This window comes from Acinonyx jubatus, chromosome E1 (genome assembly GCF_027475565.1).
Source record: "Acinonyx jubatus isolate Ajub_Pintada_27869175 chromosome E1, VMU_Ajub_asm_v1.0, whole genome shotgun sequence".
NCBI classification, from domain to species: Eukaryota; Metazoa; Chordata; class Mammalia; order Carnivora; family Felidae; genus Acinonyx; species Acinonyx jubatus.
The window spans coordinates 24026587-24047190 of NC_069397.1; the positions used below are offsets into that span (position 1 = coordinate 24026587).

The following is a 20604-nucleotide window of genomic DNA, read 5'->3' on the forward strand; positions in this document are numbered from 1 at the left end:
AATGTATGTATGCATATAACCATAGTTAATACAAGCAAAGAGCAATTTAAAAATACTATATGGTAGCTGTAAGAATGAAAGTGATTTTTCCCGTTTTCAAAAGTAACCTTGCACATAAATGTAAAAAACATTTTAAGGCAGAGGTTTCACAGTTTCTTAACACCTCATTTCTAATAACATGCTACCCTAATACCTAAATGGCTAGTGTTATCAAATCTTATCAAATCTTCTGTGTTACCAAATCTTCTGAGCACGTTATAGTGTTCAGAAAAGTCCACTAAATAGAACTGCCAAAAAAAGTACATTATTTAGACATTTAGAAATCATTCTCAACTGATTCTACACATCTCAAAAACTCAAACTGTACCTAAAACAAGAACTAGATACAGAGGAATAAGAACTTGCAAATCTTGCATGCAAACATTCACTAATGTGCTTACACTATGTACCGGATACTGTTCTAAGTAAGCCTGACTATGTATCATCTGTCCCCATGACAAATTTAATCCTACAATTAATTAAGTACTATCATTATTTTTGTCTTAAGAAAAAAACTGAGGTACAGAAAAGTCAAGTAACTTGTACAAAGTTATAATCAGTATAACCCAGGATTCAAAGCAATCTCTCTTAATTGTACTTTTTCCCCACCCTTCAGATATTTATAAAACAGACTCCACTTTCTTCTAGACAAAACACTGCCATCCAGATACAGGAAACATATACAACCATTACAGGAAACTCCAAAAGATTAGTTCTAATAACTAGTAATATACTACCCCAAAAAGCTATCTTTTGGATGGACCAATTAATATTTAATGATCAATTCATATTGAAAGAAAGACTCTAATATGGACCTATATATTTAAGTATGTTTTGGGTCTCTATAATACCTCTCCTACAAAACTCCAAATATTTGACATATTCTCTACTCTCTTGGGTATAATAAAGCAAAAAGGCAAATTCACAAGAAATATTGTAAGTGAAAAAACACCTTAGTATGTAGGTTAAGTCATTACCTCATTGCCATATAAACACCAGTCTTGATAAATGCCAGTTTTTTATCATTTACATTTAATTATCTCTCTCTCTCTCTCTCTCTCAGGTCAAAAAACACACAACCATACACCATACATGTGACAAATTTATCTAAAAAGAGTACAACTCCCCCCAAGAACACCATCTCTAGATGGTTCCCTTACCAGTTTCCTTTCCTACTGCACTCTCCCTCCCTACGAATTTCCAAATGTTAATGACACTTAGAAAATTCCTTTGTAAAGTAGTATTCTAAAAAGAAAAATCTGAAGTTACTTTTTTAGTACATGAAGCACACAAATTCCAGCTCTACTTTTAGGTCTTGACAAATAATTATAGAAGAAATAATTCAAAATATTACTAAATGAAAGCTGCTAAATTAAACTTTGATTTTTAAAATGACAACATGAAATGCTTCTATCATTTGGAAACAAGGAATACTAGAGTTTCCAAAGTGATTAAGTACACTTTACTCAATTAGGCACACTTTACTGGCTTGGAACTAACAGGCCAATAAAATTTAAAAGTAAAAATTACAGAAAGAGGAGATGCTGGTTCAACATAAGAAGGGTAACATAACACTAAGAGGCATCCCATAAAGGAACTGCTTACCCTAACATTAAGCTCTGCTTAGTACCACGTATTAATGGGAAGACTGAAGTGATATTATATGAAGAGGCGACAGGTCAATTTGGATGACCAAGAGGGCATTAAAGCACCTTCCAACTATACTGTGATGACCTAAAGGTCAAGACTTACCTGTGTTTTCGCAGGTATGTTTCTAGTGTTTCTAAGAGACAACTAGAGTCAATTAAAACTACTTCATCCCTGCATTCTTGGGACATTAGTTCCCAGACGTCCATCCAACAACCTCTGCAGAAAGAAACAAGTATTAGTGAAAAGGAGGAATATATAAGGGTAAAACATTTAAAAAAAAGGCAGAGTAAAGGATTGCTTGATTTTACCTGGCTGTTCCCTGGAAAGGTCCATAATGGAAAATGATCCTACACTTGCTGTCCTTTCTGTGGTCTTCACTACTTCTCTTATCTGTACTTAACTTCTCTGAACTGACACTGCTACTGCTCCCTTCACTGTAGTACAGTATAGTACAAAGCTTAGTGACACTGAGATAATCTGAAGGAATAATTTCTATAGTCTAAATTAAAATCAAGAACTCTTTAATACTTATATTATTAGAAGATTAAGTTTGCAAATTTGTATATAATTACATATTAATTTTAACCAAATTAAAATGTTAAACATATGCTCATATCTTTATATATAAATTTTTGCTCAACTATTAAATTTATCTGACACAACTTAACATTTACATTTATCAAGATACATCTCATTACGATACTAAGCATTTTATGAGCAAATCTACTTGGAATGCTTTAAAGTCAACAGGGCTAAAAAATATTACATTTTCACCTATAAAATGGATCAATCTTCCAAAAATTATAAATTCTAACAAGTTTTGATCTACTTAATGTGATTTTATAGCTAACCCATGGCAACAAAACTCTTATCTACCTTCACATTTATAAGTAGCTAGGGGTAAAAAAAAATCACAGATTAATCTAATTACAGTAAACAAATTTTTATATATACTAAAATAAAGATAGCACACGAAGATGACCACTTTATACAACTTGTATCAGTAAATACTATACATATAATTTAAAAATTACTAAAAATTTCCCAGACTCTCCTTCCCCCACAGGTTTCAGTATAGCGCTGGTCATGCATTTTGCTTTGTTGCAGACGCGCATTCCAGGAGAAATGTGTGTCTATATTCCATTCAATGACAGTCTTCTTGGTATTTCATGATTCTGAACAACTGGCTCCTGCCTGTTCTGCAGGTCTCACTACAGTCCTAGGAATTCATTACCTTGGATGCCCGAGATGGAAAAACCTCTGAATCTTTACTTAACCTACTCTATATAGCTAAATAGGTATTTCTCAACTCCCTGCCCACCATCTAAGGTCGTATGTACAATGCAGCTCCCTATTCCCTGTCACAAGGGCTCAGGCAAGGTTCAGCAATATAACTTGAAACAAAAACCTCAACCACTGCTCTGCCTTCCATGTTCCATCCTTCCACTCTTGACTTCCATATTTCCTCTTTTTCTAATTGTGCTTGAGTGACCCATAATCTCCTAAAACTGATTAACCCTCAAACTCAAGTTCTCACAGTTGAGAAAAAGGCTCATGAAATCAGAGGCTGGGGAATGACTATTATATTAGAACATGAAAGCATTAATCTAAAAAATACTTTTAAAAAATGTCACAGCTCAAATCAAAATTTTATCCACAGTCTCTCTCAGCTGAATGTCTTTATATCACTCCTTCCTTTCAAGATCAAGCTTTCTGAGAAAGAAATCTTTGCACTCCTACACTTTCCACTCACAGATTAATCCATTACACCTTAGACTGCATTCACTGTTCTGCCCATTCTGATCTGGATTGTTTTCATTCAACTGCAGATCTGCTCATCAAGATCACCAATTATTACAGTGTTGCTATATCCAATGGACACTTCTGGGTCCTTGATGACTCAGCAGCACTCAATACAACTGACCAGAGTCCCCCTGAAGCACTCTTTTCCTTTGGCTTCCTCCTACCTCTCTGGCTACTCTTTCTCAAGTTTCTTTACTGGCTTCTTTTCTACCAATAAACTAAATTCCTCAGCATTTTTCTCTCTTACTCTACTCTCTCTATAGGTAGATTTTATAAATACCGCTAAGATAATCTTCAGTCATCAGCTACAGGCCTACAAGTGTAGCCTAAACTTTTCCTTTGGATCTCAAACTTACTCCCAGCCAGACAATAACTTGGGGTTACTTGCATGGATACAAGAACATTCTCCAGAAGGCTGAGCTGGATTGTTGCCACTGATTAGGTTATAACCTAATCAACTGTTAACACTTCCCTGGAGAAAGTCTAACAGAAAGGGGGCGGTGGGTAACAATGCAAACATGTAAAATGGAGTCACGGTAGCATACAATGGCGGAACCATCCAAAGTGGAGGAGAGGGAGTCTTGGCTAAGTATATTGTACTCCCTGGCCTGCTATCCATACTTCTGGGAATAACTGAAGCTACCTTAGGAGACAGTGCTCAAGATCAACTCATACTGATTCCATAACTCAGCAAACCACCTTCTAAAACATTTGGCTTCTGATGTAGCAGGGTGATAGCTGAAGGAGAATGTGAGGAAGTTTGTGGAGGTTTGGTTTTTGTTTTAAACCAAACGACAGGAAAACATAGTTGTATGCCAATTTAACAAAAGTGGGTAACTTAATAATAAACTTAATGATAAAGCAAAGTCATTGAGAACAAGAGGAGATGGAATCCAGAGCAAAAGTAGAAGAACTGATCTTTGAAGGAAGGTGGCAATGAGCAGATATGTAAGATATTGAGATGTCTATTGATCTTTGGTTCCTCAATGAAGAATATTCATAACAAAAAAACCCAGAAGACAGTCTTTTTATAATACAATACAACTCTGTGGCTTTGGCTAACAAGACATTCAGGTAAAGGTTACTGTCTCATGAGAAAATTAGACTGAATTTTACTTTCAAAAAGTCAGGAAATCTCTATAAAGATATTGGTAAACAAGGTACATAAAATAACAATTTTCTTTAGATAACCACTTTAGGTTGTACAGAGCTTTCCTGAGTTCAGAGAAGTCTCACAGAGATATCATGCAGTTGGGGATTCTTGTCAGGATCCTGATTCTAACATATCCACGTAAGAAGACATTTTTAGAGACAGCTGGGAAAATCTAAACTGGGTATTAAGATTATTATAGTTAATTTTGTTAAGTGTTATAATGGCACTGTCATTACCAAAAAAATGTCCACGTGTTTAGAGATGGATGTAGAAATATGTAGGAGTAAAATAGCATGATGCCTGGGACTTATTTTAAAATACTTCTGAAAGAAAAAGATGGATAAATAAAACAAATGTGACAAATCTTGATAACACTACTGAGTCTGGGTGAAGATATCTGGGAAGTGGGGGCAGCGGTTCTTAAATAGTCTCTCTACTTTCCTATATGTTTGGCAGTTTTCATAATAAAATTTTTAAAAAATTTGTTTCTGAGTATAGGGGAAAAAAATTCTTAATAGATTATTAACATACCACTACCTGGTCTTTCAGGTCTTTTTATCAGGAAGAAAAATATCTACACAACAATGATATCAACAATACCAACAAGATATTAAAAAACTAATTTTTTTTAAGTAATTCAGAAATATAGTTTTCATACCATCCCATTCACTTCAAAACAAAAGTTACTTCTTAGAAACCTCCTTCAAATTTCATGGCTTTCACTACTCTCAACCTCAAGCAATTTTGTAAGCAGTAAATGTGACAACGTGCTGGGAGATGGGGGCAAAAGCAGCCCTGGGCATTGTAGAAAAGAAGAAAACTGCAAATTGCATAAATGCATATGATTACAACTAATCCAAGGCTTTTTTTTAATCCTTGATAAATTATTAGGGAGACCTAGAGATAAGAAAGACAAGAAAAATAATTTATACATTATGACTATCATATAGATCAAAAAATGATATATCACTACTTTGAAAAAAGTATTAACTAAATAAATTTCCATAAAGATCTCCAACCTCCTTCCTCTGTAATATATTTAACAGAAGGAAAAAAAAAACTTCAAAAGAAAAAAATCAGACCTATATTGAGACCCTACCCTACACAGTCTCAATGCAAAAAGGCTGTATAGAATTAGAAGACAGATTTATTTTAACCTATGTTATAGTGTAACTAATAAACTAGTTGAATATTTTTTCTTTCTACTAAATGCGATCAACATTTACAATCTTAACAATCACAAAGCATCTTAATAGTTGATTCTACTTACCCCAAAGGTTTTGGTTTGTGTGTATCTAAGGAGTGCAACTGACATCTCTTGTTCTTTTTACTTTTTGGAATAGCATCTATCATGTCGTTTAGTTTGGACCTAATCAAAAATAAATCATTAAAAGTCTGATTAACATTCATTTGTCTTTAGAATTTTCAAAATCTCTACTTACTACCTTTAAAAAAATTTTTTTTAACGTTTACTTATTTTTGAGAGACGCAGAGAGACAGGGCATGAGCGGGGGAGAAGCAGAGAGAGAGTGAGACATAGAATCTTAAGCAGGCTCCAGGCTCTGAGATGTCAGCACAGAGCCTGATGTGGGGCTCGAACTCATGGACTGCGAGATCATGACCTGAGCTGAAGTTGGATGCTTAACCGACTGAGCCACCCAGGCACCCCTTCTACTTACTACCTTTTAGTGAGAAGTATGTTTGAAGTATTGTAGACATATCCCTTACCTTGAAAATTTCTCATCAAACAAATGCTAACCCAGAAGAGTCTGTATACTTGTCCTCTCCATTCCATTCCCAGGCTGTCAGTATGTTGGAAGAGACCTGTCCTATTCAATGTACTCACTCCCCTAGACTGTATCTGTCTCATTCACCCCTGCATCTGCACTGTATCCAGCAGTGTGCCTAACACTCAAATATTTTATGACTGATTGCTATCTCTCAACCATCTTCCCCTGTGCAAACATTACCTAAATAAGCACTATCCTTGATAAGAAAAAAACCATCAATAGGGGGTGCCTGGGTGGCTCAGTCGGTTGGGCATCCGACTTCAGCTCAGGTCATGACCTCGCAGTTCAAGAGTTGGAGCCCCAAATCGGGCTCTGTGCCGACAGCTCAGAACCTGGAGCCTACTTCGGAATCTGTGTCTTCCTCTTCCTCTGCTCCTCTCCTGCTCATACTCTTGTCTCTCTCTCTCTCTCTCTCAAAAATGAATAAAAAATTTAAAAAATTCTAAAAAAAAAAAAAAAAAGAAAAGCCATCAACAAAAATTTTGTGCAAATATAGAAATGCGTACAGCTAATATCCACACCCTGCATGCAACCAATCAGCAAAGCCTGTCAACTCTAACTTTTGAATATATCCAGAATCAAACCACTTATCACCTCCACCATTACCACTCTGGTCCAACTCGTCTCTCTCACCCAGCCAACTGCAACAGCTGGCCTCCCAAATGGTCTCCTTGCTTCCACCTTTTGCCTTTACATTCTAGGCTTAGTAGCTGGAGTGATGTTTTCAAAACAAAAATCACAGTATGTTACTTCTCTGTTCAAAAATGTTCCAACGCTTTTCTGAGGCAGAGTAAAATTCCAAAGTCTCTACCACCACCTCTAAACAGAGTTTGGTCTTCAGACCTCTTCTCTTTTCCTATTTATACTCACACTTTGGTGACCATCTGATCTTATGGGTTTAAATTATGTACGTATGCATACATATAGCTCAAATACTGTATGTATAGTTTAAATATGATATACATACGCTGATGACACCGTTTTTATCTCTAGAGCAGACCTCTCTAAACTCCACCTGGATGTCCAATTGGTATCTCAAACTTAACATGTCCAAAAGTGAGCTCTGCAAAATTGCTCCTCCTAGTCTTACCCTTCTCAGTAATGGAAACCATTTGTCCTGTTCTTTATTCTTGATCCTGAGATCAAGACCTGAGGCTGAGATCAAGGGTTGGATGCTTAACCCACAAAGCCACCGACGCACCCCAGTCCTATTCTTTAGATCCCAAATCTGAGAATCATCCTTGATGCCTTCCTCCATATCCATTCTATCCAAAAAATCCTACTGGCTCATTCCTCAAAATATATCCAGGATCCAACCATTTCTTATTACCTCTGTGACCATCATACTGGTCATCATTATCTCTTGCATGGACTATTAAACAGCTTTTATTTCTCTGCCCTTCAACCACCCTTCCACTTATTCTTGACACAGAGATCAAAGTAAACCAAAATTCAAGTCAGACCATGTTACTCCTCCACTCAAAACACTCCCAAATCTTCCAGTCTTACTTAGAGTAAAAAACAATAAAAGGGGCACCTGGGTGGCTCAGTTGGTTAACTGTCCCACTCTTGGTTTCGGCTCAGATCATGAACTCATGGTCCATGGGATCAAGCCCCAAGATAGGCTCTGTGCTGGCAACACAGAACCTGCTTGGGATTCTCTCTCCTCTCTCTCTTCCCCTCCTCCACCCCACCTCTCCCTCTCAAACATTAAAAAAGCAACAACAACAAAAACTCAGGATGGCACTACATAAGTAGGCTTTTTATTACTCCTCTGATCGCACCCTTTTATGTTTATTTTTGAGAGAGAACACGTGTGCACATGTGCGAGCGGAGGAGGGGCACAGAGAGAGGGAGACAGAGAATCTGAAGCCGGCTCTGTGCTGACAGCAGGCAGCCAATGCAGAGCTCGAACTCACAAATGGTGAGATCACGGCCTGAGCCAAAGTTGGACGCTTAACCAACTGAGCCACCCAGGTGACCCCGGTCTCGTCTTTTATTACTGTTCCCTTCATTCATCTGGCTCCAGCCACAATGGCTTCCTTACTGTTCTTCAAACAGGCCAGGAAAACTTCAACCTCTGAATCCTTACAATTGCTGGCTCCTTCTCTTCCTTCCCCTGGATATCTACACGGTTTACTTACTCATTTCATTCAAGTCTACATTCAATGTCATTTTATTAGAGAGGCCTTCCCTGATCATCCTCCGTATTAAATCCATCCAACCACTCATCTCCTCTACTTGTAACTTACCTGACAGATCATATATTTGCTTACTGCCTGCCTTTCTTCATAAGAGAACAAAAACCATATAGTCATTGGCACACAAAAGATACTCAATAAATTGTTCAAGTTGAACTCAAAGCTTTGCCCCTACCAAATTTAGTAAAAAAGCTACCAGTGTTACCAACAAAGTCATCTTCCCCTCATTGATTATACTTACCCATGTACATAAAATAAGGTATAAAGCTTCTTTGCATCAGTCATGCAGCTTCGAGTTACAGACAGGACTCCCTTGGGGCCTACTGTCAGGGGTTCAAGGGCAGGATTTCCAGACTCTACAAGCTGGGAAAAGAGGCGCTCCACACTGCGACGACAACCAACACATGGGACAAGCTGAGAAAGTGCACTCAATACTTCCCGTGATGTCACCACCATGGCAATACTTAGATCTTGCTGCTTAAGCATACTATGTCGCTGAAAGAGAGAAAGAAAGAAAATTGAAGAACAGTCCTTGAGACATAAAATTTCTCTTGACTACTTCTGGTTCCTATTTTTGTGTAGTAAGTACAACCTGGAAAGGGCTTGTGATCTCTATCTGCAACGGAGTCAGAAAAATAAGTCGGCTTTCCCCATGGTGTACTGAATTTGCTCCACAAAGCTCCTGTTTTGGCAATTAAGGTATAAAAAACTCTGCTTAGCCTGTCAGGACTAAACAGTATGTGCCCCAGCATGGTGAAAAGCAGCCCTGGATCTGGAAATTTAGTGTTTGTTCACTGAATAGTAAGCTTAGTACACTCACTTGAAATAAAAATTTTAAAAGGCAGAAAATAAAGGAACAACACAGCTTTGCCATGTCTTCCTCTCAACTTTTAACAACACACTATGTTCAGCTACAGGAATCAGGTTAGGATGATGATCATGTACAGCAGCAATTCTCAACCTGGAGGTATGGGCAGGTGTTTTATGGATTAGTAGGAAAGAACAAGGCCTATTTTACCCATGTAGGAGCCTACAGTGAGTAACTAAAATGCTGGTGCAGCATATGAATGTTATCTGTTGGTTATGACAAGGTAGAAAAATGACTGAGAATCTCACCACAGCTGTAGAGAAACGGGCAAAATTCTAGTAAATAACTTTTACCTGGATGGAGTTAGTTATACTACAAATAATGCTTCCAGCTTTACCAAAAAAGGATGGGAAAGTAAGATACTCCTAAGAATTTTCTCACAGTTACCATCAACCTTTCATTTTCCAAAGTAGAAAAAGAATTTTGAAGTAACAATTTACCTTCCATTATCTTGATTACATACAGGGTTTCATAAAATATCACAGTTTAAAAATTAAATAGAAATCAAAAAAATTAAATAAAAATCATAAAATTTGCAGCACAGGATTTTTTTCTTTTTTTTACTTGAACAAACAATCAATCACTACAGAAGAAAACAACAAGTTCTCAATAAAAAGTTATATACTTTACCTTTCAAAAACAAGCAAAGATGGCTTGGTGAAACTAAAGCCTTAGGGACACAGAAAATGATAACATCACCAAATCTCTTTCACATAACAGCAACATAAATATATTCATTGTTGTACTAGTGAAAGAAAGCAATTTCAGTGCAATCTTAAGGCCTAGAGAGTCCTAGGTATTAATACTTAAAGCTAAAATTTTAAATGACTCTTCAAAACACACACATACACCATTTAAAACATTGATTTTTAAAAATATTACCTGAATAAACTGCTTTAGTTGTGCACCATTATTTTGATGCCCATCGAGATTTAGTACGTTGTCAGGAAATTCCATCACCATCTTAATATGCAAAAGAATGAAAATCAATTATTTTATCTTCTTTGAACACATGCTACAAACTATTTTATAAACTCCTAGGACAGAAATATACCCCTAAAGCAGGATTTGCATATCCCGGTCCTGCCCCCTGTCAAAAAAAAGTTAGAAACAAAACAAAACAAAAACTCAAGTCATCCACATTTCTAAAGCCAGAAATGGTATAGTAATTAGAAGCAAGGACACCAAAGTCAGGCAAACAAGAGTTCAACTCCCAGCTCTACCACTTACAATCTAGGTTGTAACTCTGGCAAGTTACTTAACCTGTTTGATTCTAAGCTTCCTCATTTGTAAAATGAGTTTAAGGAATAATCTTTAAGATCTCATAGAGTAGGTTGTGAGGATTAAATTACATTTAAAAGTGTTTGTTGCAGTGCCCAATAATAACATTTAATAAGTAAAATAACCTGATATCTTACATTAGACAAGCATATTTTTAGCTATTTCTTTTAACTACAAAATAGGGTAAATTTTATAATGTAAATGATCATGGGGCACCTGGGTGGCTCAATTGGTTAAGCGTCTGACTTCAGCTCAGGTCATGATCTCACGGGTTCGTGAGTTCAAGCCCAGCGTCGGGCTCTGTGCTGACAGCTCAGAGCCTGAAGCCTGCTTCAGATTCTATGTCTGCCTCTCTCTCTGCCCCTCCCCCGCTCAGGCTCTCTGTCTCAAAAATAAATAAACACTAAAAAAAAAAAAAAAATTGTTTTTTTTTATAATGTAAATGACCATACACACAATATATGAAATACTCAGAACAGTACCGGGCACATACTAAATGTCTGCTCTGATTATGAACAAAAATGATATAAGGTATTTATTCAAATGTCAAAATTCCCTACCAGAGGAAGATCATGGGGAATTACTAATTAGCACATGTCACTTGATCTGTGATACCACTGATTATGAGAAGTACCATAGTTACATACCACTGAGAAAGAGCCATTGTAACTGTTAGCTGTCAGCAAATGAAAGAAACATCCAATTTCAGAGATATTAAAATGTGGGGGCAAATAAAGTATGCCTTTCAAAACAATGAAATAAAGTAACACATTGATATCTTAACTAAAACATTGTTAAAGGTATCAAACATACTGTGCTAGGACAAACTTCTATTTCTAGATGACAAGGACCACGAACTCCTACATACTCACAGAGTGAAGTCATAATAAAAGACCCATTTGAGACAAAAACAAAACACTACAAATACCCCAACCAGTTGAACATGATCTTAAAACTAATTCCTCCTGCACCAACCAGCACCACAAAGACCTGCTTTTTTAATAGTGGTAACCATTCTTTTTCCTCCACATTAGACATGAGAGCCCTAAAACATGCTTGTTCTAACAATAAACTAAATACTGAACAACAAAGACAAGTGTAAGCAATAGACTGATCTTTTCTTGACTTGATAAGGGGGGGGGGGGGGGAGTACAGGATATGTGAAGTAGAGACAACCGGATACGAGGGATGGACAATGATGCAAGCAACAACTCAACACTCCAGGACTCCACTATATTTCACAAAACGAAAAACTCCAGGTACAAAATGATTCAAATGACTGTATGTGTGCATTTTCTTACAGAAAAAGAAAATACATGATATATTAGATGTGGCCTATCTCTAGGCAGCGAAAAGATAGAGGACTTTTTCCTTTATGTGTTCCTACCTTTCCCAAATTTATTACAATGCACATATACTGTTTATTATCGAGGAGAAAAATTAGTGTTCCTTGCTTCCAATTCTATATTCATTATATTGTACTCAAGAGACATGCTTCCATCTCAATAGCTTTTACTGTTCTGGAAGTTTCTTCCCTCATATAGATTATATATCCAAATCTCATAGGTTCAAGGATCAATTATCGAATTTCAGGTTTATCGACTTCTCTCTAGTTTTCCCTCTCATAGTCTTATTAATGTCTCCAAGAGTGTTAATTAATTACTATTAATATCTCCAAAGAGTAGTAGTAAGAGGGGAAGCCATTTAGCATAGCTTCATTTACACTGGGTATTGTTCTAAGCACTTTCATATGTTAACTTTACCAATAGTACTAAGTAAAACTGGTCACTGGTCTGCTTTAGGTGGCCCTAAATGAATTGGTGAGAATAACAGAAATAAATGGGCAAAAAAGTCTAATGATCCATACTATTATATTTAGCAGTGTTTACTCAAATTAAAAAAAATTAATAATCCCCAGACTTCCAGCTGAATTACAAAGCTGTAATCATCAAGACAGTATGGTATTGGCACAAAAAACAGACACTAAGATCAATGGGACAGAATAGAGAACCCAGAAATGGACCCACAAATGTATGACCAGCTAATCTTTGACAAAGCAGGAAAGACTATCCAATGGAATAAAGACAGTCTCTTCAGCAAGCGGAGCTGGGAAAACTGAACAGCAACATGCAGAAAAATGAACCTGGACCACTTTCTTAACACCATACACAAAAATAAACTCAAAATGGATGAAAGACCTAAATGTAAGACAGGAAGCCATCAAAATCCTCGAGGAGAAAGCAGGCAAAAGCCTCTTTGATCCTGACTGCAGCAACTTCTTACTCAACACGTCTCTGGAGGCAAGGGAAAACCAAAGCAAAAATGAACTATTGGGACCTCATCAAGATAAAAAGCTTCTGCACAGTGAAGGAAACAATGAGTGAAACTAAAAGGCAACCGACAGAATGGGAGAAAATATTTGCAAATGACGTATCAGATAAATGGTTAGTATCCAAAATAGATAAAGAACTTATCAAACTCAATACCCAAAAAACAATCCAGTGAAGAAATGGGCAAACAATATGAATAGACACTTCTCCAAAGAAGTCATCTAGATGGCCAACCGACATATGAAAAATGCTCAACATCATTCACCATCAGGGAAATACAAATGAAAACCAGTGAGATACAACCTCACACCTGTAAAAATGCCTAACATCAACAACTCAGGCAACAACAGATGTTGGCGAGGATGCGGAGAAAGACGATCTCTTTTGCACTGTTGGTGGGAATGCAAACTGGTGCAGCCACTCTGGAAAACAGTATGGAGGTTTCTCAAAAAGTTAAAAATAACTACCCTAAGACCCAGCAATTGCACTCCTAGGTATTTATCCAAGGGATATAGGTATGCTGTTTTGAAGGGACACACGCACCCCAATGTTTAGAGCAGCACTACGACAACAGCCAAAGTATGGAAAGAGCCCAAATGTCCATTGATGGATGAATGGATACAGATGTGGTATATACATACAATGGAGTATTACTCAGCAATCAAAAAGAATGAAATCTTGCCATTTGCAACTACATGGAAGGAACTAGAGGGTATTATGCTAAGCGAAATTAGAGATACAATGCAGATGAACATAAAGGAAGGGAAGCAAAAATAGTATGAAAACAGGGAGGGGAACAAAATATAAGAGACTCTTAAATTTGGAGAATAAACGAGGGTTACCGGAGGGGTTGTAGGAGGGGGGGATGGGCTAAATGGGTAAGGGGCATTAAGGAATCTACTCCTGAAATCACTGTTCCACTATATGATAATTTGAATGTAAATTTAAAAAGTTAAATTAAAAAATTAATAATCCCAATTATCAGATCCATGAAAACTGGTAGAAGATAAAAAATAGTTAACAGTACTGAACAGTTAACTTACATTATGTTATCTGGAATCACTACACGGTTTAAAACACAAACTGAACTGTCAAGTCAGAATAAAGGTGTAGGACAAACTTTCAAAGTCATGTAACTTAACAGAACACTGCAGGACACTCAAAATCTACCATGTAAGCAACTAACACCTTGATTTGCATTCTCACAGGTTTGGTACAAATGTATCAAACAATTACATATCTATTGCCACCATAAAAAAGAAAATTAAGATCAAAGCGGCCAATTTAAGGAACAAAGAATGCCTCTTATTTAACCAAATCAAGGTCTCTCCTGCTTGGTTCATAGATGAAATCCTAAATTCTCCGTATAAACGAATTATTTTTATTCTTATCAACTATGTTTTATTGTTTTAATAATAAGGCAGAGATCAAAGAACAAATCTAACATATTGAGACCTACCAGCTGACCTTTAAAATATATATAGTGTAGGGGTGTCTGGGTGGCTCAGTCAGTTAAGCATCCAACTCTTAACTCCAGCTCAGATCATGATCTCCCGGTTCATGATATGGAGCCCTACATCGGGCTCTGTGGTAATGGTGCAGAGCCTGCTTGGGATTCTCTCTCTCCCTCTCTGCCCACCCCCTTTCCAAATAAACTTTAAATAAAAATATGTATTATTTAATGGGATAATACCTGCATTGGGAATCCTTTCTAAAAGGTACAACAATGGACAGGGTGAAAAAAAATTTCTTAATGCTCATTTCAGATCATTTCATTTTCATCAAACTAGTAAAGATAAATGTCAAGATTGGGTCTATTACCGTGTTTTTCCTATGTTTCACTGGCTTGGATAATACTAAATTTTCTCTTGTACTTAATCTATACCACCCTGGTTACAAACTCTGCACTTAATATTTTAAGTGTCCTTGCCTTTCAAACTTACAGTAATGGCTTTTTACCTTGCTGTTTTCTGGCCAATCACTACATGCTCTTTAATGTTGAGAGAAAGAAGACAGTAAGAAAAAAGGAAAAAGAGAAGGCAAAGAGGATAGTAGCACTATTTTTCCCCATTCTTTAAAACCACTTCCTTGACTTAATATTCAGTTTCTAGGTTACCTAGAGGAAGACAGTCATGTAAAATATTTCAGGTGTGGTTTCACAAAGGCATCATTAGTGTTCTGCTTCATGATGAGGTTGCCTATCCCTAGCTAGGCAAAAATAGAACCAGTCACTGTCCTGCAATTACTGTCTTATAAAGTTTATTGAATCCATTACCCACTTTCACTCTTGAATTATCTGTCCTGACCATAAATAATGTTTTTAGCACATTTTCACAAGCTCTAACCAACATTATTAAATTTTTATTTATTATTTAGCTTTACTTTTTTACTTCATCCTCACAGGTATTTGTAACATCTATTGCCTCTGGTAAAATCAATTAAATACCTAAGAGAGTTCTAAGAAAACACTAAGTACTAAATTTAACAAATGCTAAACACCTAATCCCCAAGTGGATATGCCACCATTTATTATGTTTTAATGTCTTTGTTAAAAACCATTATCAAAGTCACACCTGATGGCTCAGTTGGTTAAGCATCCCACTCTTCATCTTGGCTCAGGTCACTATCTCACAATTCTTGAGAACGAGCCCCATGCAGGACTCTGCACTGACAGAACAGATCCTGCTTGGGATTCTCCACCTCTCTCTGAACCTCCCCTGCTTGCTCTCCCTTTCTCTCAAAATAAATAAATATACTTAAAAAAATTATCAGGGGTGTCTGGGTGGCTCAGTCCATTAAGCGTCCATCTCTTGATTTCGGCTCAGGTCATGATCTCATGGTTCGAGCCCCACGTAGGGCTCTGCATTGACAGTGTGGAGCCTTCTTGGGATTCATTCATTCTCTCTCCTCCCCCCCCCCCCCATGCTCTCTCTCTAAAAATAAATAAGCTTAAAAAAATATTATCTAAGTCTTTAGTCCACTTAGATTATTTGAATTAGGAGAGTAAACTGTATCCCAGCAATATTGTAGCAATTTGACAGCATGTGTCAAGAACTTTATAAAAGGTTCCTATCCTTTGATCCAGTAACTGTAGTTCCAAAGCCTGAGGAAAAAAAAACTTTAATGGAGAAATTTATGCCTTATTTATATCCCTATAGCATTATTCATAGTAAAAAATAGAATCATCCCTATATCCACAAAGGAAAAATGATTAAATTATGGAATGTTACACAACAAACTACTACATGGTCAGTAAAGCTACTTGGGGGTGCCTGGGTGGCTCAGTTGGTTGAGCATCTCACTCTTGATTTCAGCTCAGGTCATGACCTCAGGCAGTGAGATGGAGCCCTGCACTGGGGTCCTTGCTAACAGTGTGGGGCCTGCTTGGGATTTTCTCTCTCTCTCTTTCTCTCCATACCTCCCCTGCTCATGCCTGCTCTCCCTCAAAATAAGCAAACATTGGAGAAAAAAAAAAGGTGCTTAAGAATGAGAAGAGCAAATGTCCTCAGTATTACATTCAGCAAAAAAAGCGAGATATAAAATGTTCTAGTAGACAATACATCTCAACTCTGTATCTATGTGTCTTTGACTAGAATTACAGCAAATGCTGCTATATCCTTAGTTATCTCTGGGAAGCAGAATTAAGGAGAATTTTTTTGTTATATGGTAATTTTTAAAGACTACTTTGTAAGGATATAAATTTTGACTATTCTTTTAAAAACTACTCACTTGAAAACCGTAATTCTTCAAAAATGTCTCTAAAATAAAATCTGTAATCTGTCCATCTATTTTATAATTCTAGTAACACAAAAAGAATTTTGGCCATATAGCATACCACTTTTATGAATATTCCACTAGCTTACTTATTTGGTATTTTCTTAAATACACTTATATCAGCACTGTACTCTAGTATTCAAACCACAAAATTACAAAACGAGTCTTAAATGTGGATTCAACATGCCACATAAGAGGAGGCTACTTCCTCATATACAAGCTTCTCGATTTTATTTTACAAATCCTAAGGTAAAATCACAGGTTGAACTAAGGACAGAAGTTTCAGCTTCTGTTACCAAAACAATACGACATCTGTAACTGAATTGTGAAAGTTGTAACCAGGCTTAACACCTAGGTCCTAACAAAATTCTAAAACCACTTTAAAGATCACACAATGTTTTTTCAATACCTACGGACCCTAAGAACAAAGACCAGACCAAACGTTAACTTCAGGGATACACTGCCATCAAACTATCAGTGGACCAGTGAGAGCATAAACTTCTGCTACAGGCATCTTCCCTCCTTCTTCCCCAACAGGTGTTTGCTCTGCATTCTTCTTTTAAGTAGTATTTGGTAGAACAGTTCTGAAAGAAACTTATTTTCTTAAATATAATGCATTCTTGACAAGAATTTTCATTAACCACCATTCAGGGACTATGCACAAGTTCTGAGACAAAACAATTAATAGTCCCACTCATTGCTAGTGACAAAAACCAATTTAAAGCCAAGAAAAACTGTACCTTTTGCTAAATTAATGCTATTGTAAGATATTTAAATTAAATAATCCTAAATTTTATTTGCTTTGGCCACAAGTCCACAATACAAGAAAAGCAAAACTCAACTACCAGGTTCAATCCAATCCCAACTTCTCTGGAGAAATAAGTACAATAATATACCACAGTGCAAGGTTCCATCTTTTTCTATGGAAAATTTTAGAAATTAATACCACTGTACAGAGAATATAAAAACACCCACTGCTTTAAAGTTCTATATGACAGATGTATCAAAGCTGCATTCACACAAAAGGTGGTTATGTGACATAAGGAGAGAATCAGTGTCTATAAAAACTCAAATTTATGTTGGTTTCCCCTATGTTTTGATATCATACACTCAAAAGTAATCTTATGTCTAAACCCGTAAGATTTTTTTTAAACATCAAAGACATTCTGGGACAATAATCATAGAAGGTTGATACCAAACTATGGTGCTCTAGAAAAAGTGTTTGTGTTAGAGTTGGAAGAGAAAAAAGTAACAAATGAACATCTATTATTTTTCAAATTGAGAAATGCCATCATTTCATTTGATCAGAGTGCTTGTTTTTTTTCCTAACTTAAAATACAATTCTGTTACACCGTTAATGCAAAAAATGCAGAAATCATAACCAAGATATACAAGCACTTTCAAATGCACCAACACAAATTCTATTTACCTTATGTCAGGCCAAATCATTCTACCTTTTTCTATGAAAAAAAAAATATATACGTGGGTAAGTATAGATGCTTTCACTTAAAAAGTTCTAACAAATCAAGTCATTGAATAGCTCTTCTAATCCTTTTAAAAGTACTGCAGCTCAATCAAATTTTAATTGAGACTGGCAAACAGAAAGGCAGAGTGGCAGCTCTACAATGACTTGCATTTTATATAAAATTTGAAAAAACTTCGATATTTGCCCAAAATGTTCAACAACAAACAAAACAGAACTGCCTCTGAAAAACAGAAAGGTACAGTTAATAAGGCAAATGTGATAATATGAAAAGACTGAGTTACACCTATCAAAACAGGCAAATGTATAATACAAAGCTTCAACAGCATCAAAATGCAGATTTCAAAAATATTTAGAAAAGGTTCATTTCATTTCTTAAGAAATAGTGGCAACTGCACTCATTTCCTGTTCTGATTCAATTCAAATTTCTGCCATTTCCTTTCAGAGGAAATAGTACAGCAACACAGGGCAGAGGGTCAGTAATGCTCTACTATCATCAACTCTAAAAAACACAACTACCCTGAGTGGGTTTTGACACTCAAGATGAGCAATCAGCTTTTTATAATGCTCTTACACATTCAATAATTTTGCTTCATTAACAAAAGGAGAAAAGGTTACCTGTAAGCTAAAAAATAACTATTGCCAAGAAAACCCATTTTGAAGAGTCACGGCTTAGCAATACAATAATTTCAAAGAGTTTTAATATACTGGGCGATATGAGACTATTTGCAATGAAACCAAATCATTTTAGTGGAATGTTTCCTGTACCAGAGCATGTCACTCTGCCCTCAGTAATTATGCTTCTGTAGTGAGCTACATACAGTATTGAGACAGAAAATATACAGGTAGCAGTGCAGCTGCGACATTTCCAGATAATTAAGACTCCCCGAGGGTAGGTGGATTCTGTAAAGGATAGGCCCTAAACGCCCAGGATCCTTCAACCCCTCTCCGAGACGCATGCTTTGGCAAAAGCAGCGTCTCATAAAGGGGCAGGGGAAAGGAAGAGGGTTCAAAAAGGAAGGAAAACCTGGCGAGAGAGGCTCGAAATGCTTACGGAGCGCTGGGCTAGGAGCCCGCAGAGGTTACCGTGCGACACACTGCAAAGGCGAGTTTGTGGGGCCTGCCGGAGAGAAGGCCTCGCCTAGGAGTTGCAACACACTCTTTCTCCAGTGCGCAGCGCTCGGCCTGGGGGAGGGGGAGGAGGGGAAACAGCTGCCAGGGGAGCTGCGAGCCCGGCCCGGCCCGCTCACCGTGAGAGTGTCGTCTATGTAGAGAGGAATCTGTCTCCTCTCGAAGGGGAACTCCTCCTCCCCGTCCCTGCACACTGCCACCAGTCGCGCCATCGTTCCCGACGCTGCCGTTGCCACCGTCACCACCTCCTCCCAGCTGCCTCCGCTGCTGCTGCTGCTCCTGCTGCTGCCGCTGCCGCCTCCTCCCAGCTCCTGCCTGCAACAGCCAAACCCCGCGAGCGTAAGCACCCGCCGCCGCGCAGCACTTTCGCCACGGGGGAGGGGGGGGGGGGGAGAAGAGCAGGAGGGCACGGGAAAGCGGGACTGCGTTTCCCATCACCCGATTCCACACGCGCTGAGCCAATCAGCGCCGAGCAGTGCCGGGACCCGCCCCCTCGTGCCTCTCGCCTTCCCCAGCCCCCACCCCCCCCCGGCCTCCAGTCAGGGTCCAAAGGAGAGGCGGAAGGGACCCATCGGCCCCGGGGCTTCCCCAGCCCGTCACCGGAGTCCCAGCTCTAGGACCCCACCCACGGCCTCAGCACCACAGCCCACCTCCTGCTTTCCGCCGCCGGGGACCCCTTCCTCCCCTTTCTTGGAGCGCCCCGCCCAATCAGTCCCCAGGGCTGCAGTTGCCCGGCACGACCCCGCCCCTGGGAGGGGTCGACCCCGCCTCAGCTCTGCGGAGTCTGTAGAGGGAGGCGCAGACCCCTTCCTCACCCTCCTCGGAAGAGACCTCTCGGTTCTGACCTTCACCGTTTTCCTGGTCGCCTCCCTGACCCCCACCTCTGCTCCCCGTTACCGGCTGACGAGGCCCGCGTCAGGGCCGGCCTTGGCGGGAGCGCGGCTCTGAATGCCGTTTCCTCTCCAGGCTCAGTCAGCCTCTCGCGCCACGGGGAGTGGGGGAGGGAGGGCGGGGGACGTGGGGAGGGTGGGGCAGGGAGGGGCCGAGAACGCTGGGCGGAGCCCCGCCTCCTCTCGCGATACTGTAGACCGACGCTCCCGG

General features: G+C 38.4%; 1 protein-coding gene across 7 annotated transcripts in view; it reads right to left on the reverse strand.

Annotated features, from left to right (window-relative positions):
• Nucleotides 1–20519, reverse strand: part of GGNBP2 (gametogenetin binding protein 2) — a 33767-nt gene extending 13248 nt beyond the window's left edge. For 2 of the 7 annotated variants that reach the window (XM_027034300.2, XM_027034296.2), the window contains exons 1-7: nucleotides 20319–20457; nucleotides 19623–19818; nucleotides 10387–10467; nucleotides 8878–9131; nucleotides 5916–6014; nucleotides 1998–2123; nucleotides 1792–1905 (exon numbers count right to left, since the gene is read on the reverse strand). In XM_027034300.2, the coding sequence (XP_026890101.1) occupies nucleotides 1792–1905; nucleotides 1998–2123; nucleotides 5916–6014; nucleotides 8878–9131; nucleotides 10387–10467; nucleotides 19623–19715 (767 nt within the window). In that variant the 5' untranslated portion in view covers nucleotides 19716–19818; nucleotides 20319–20457. Of the gene's footprint in view, nucleotides 1–1791; nucleotides 1906–1997; nucleotides 2124–5915; nucleotides 6015–8877; nucleotides 9132–10386; nucleotides 10468–19622; nucleotides 19819–20318 lie in introns of all 7 variants that reach the window. The other 5 variants (XM_027034302.2, XM_027034301.2, XM_027034298.2 and 2 more) reach the window with 4 other exon arrangements.
• Nucleotides 20520–20604: the final 85 nt, after the last annotated feature.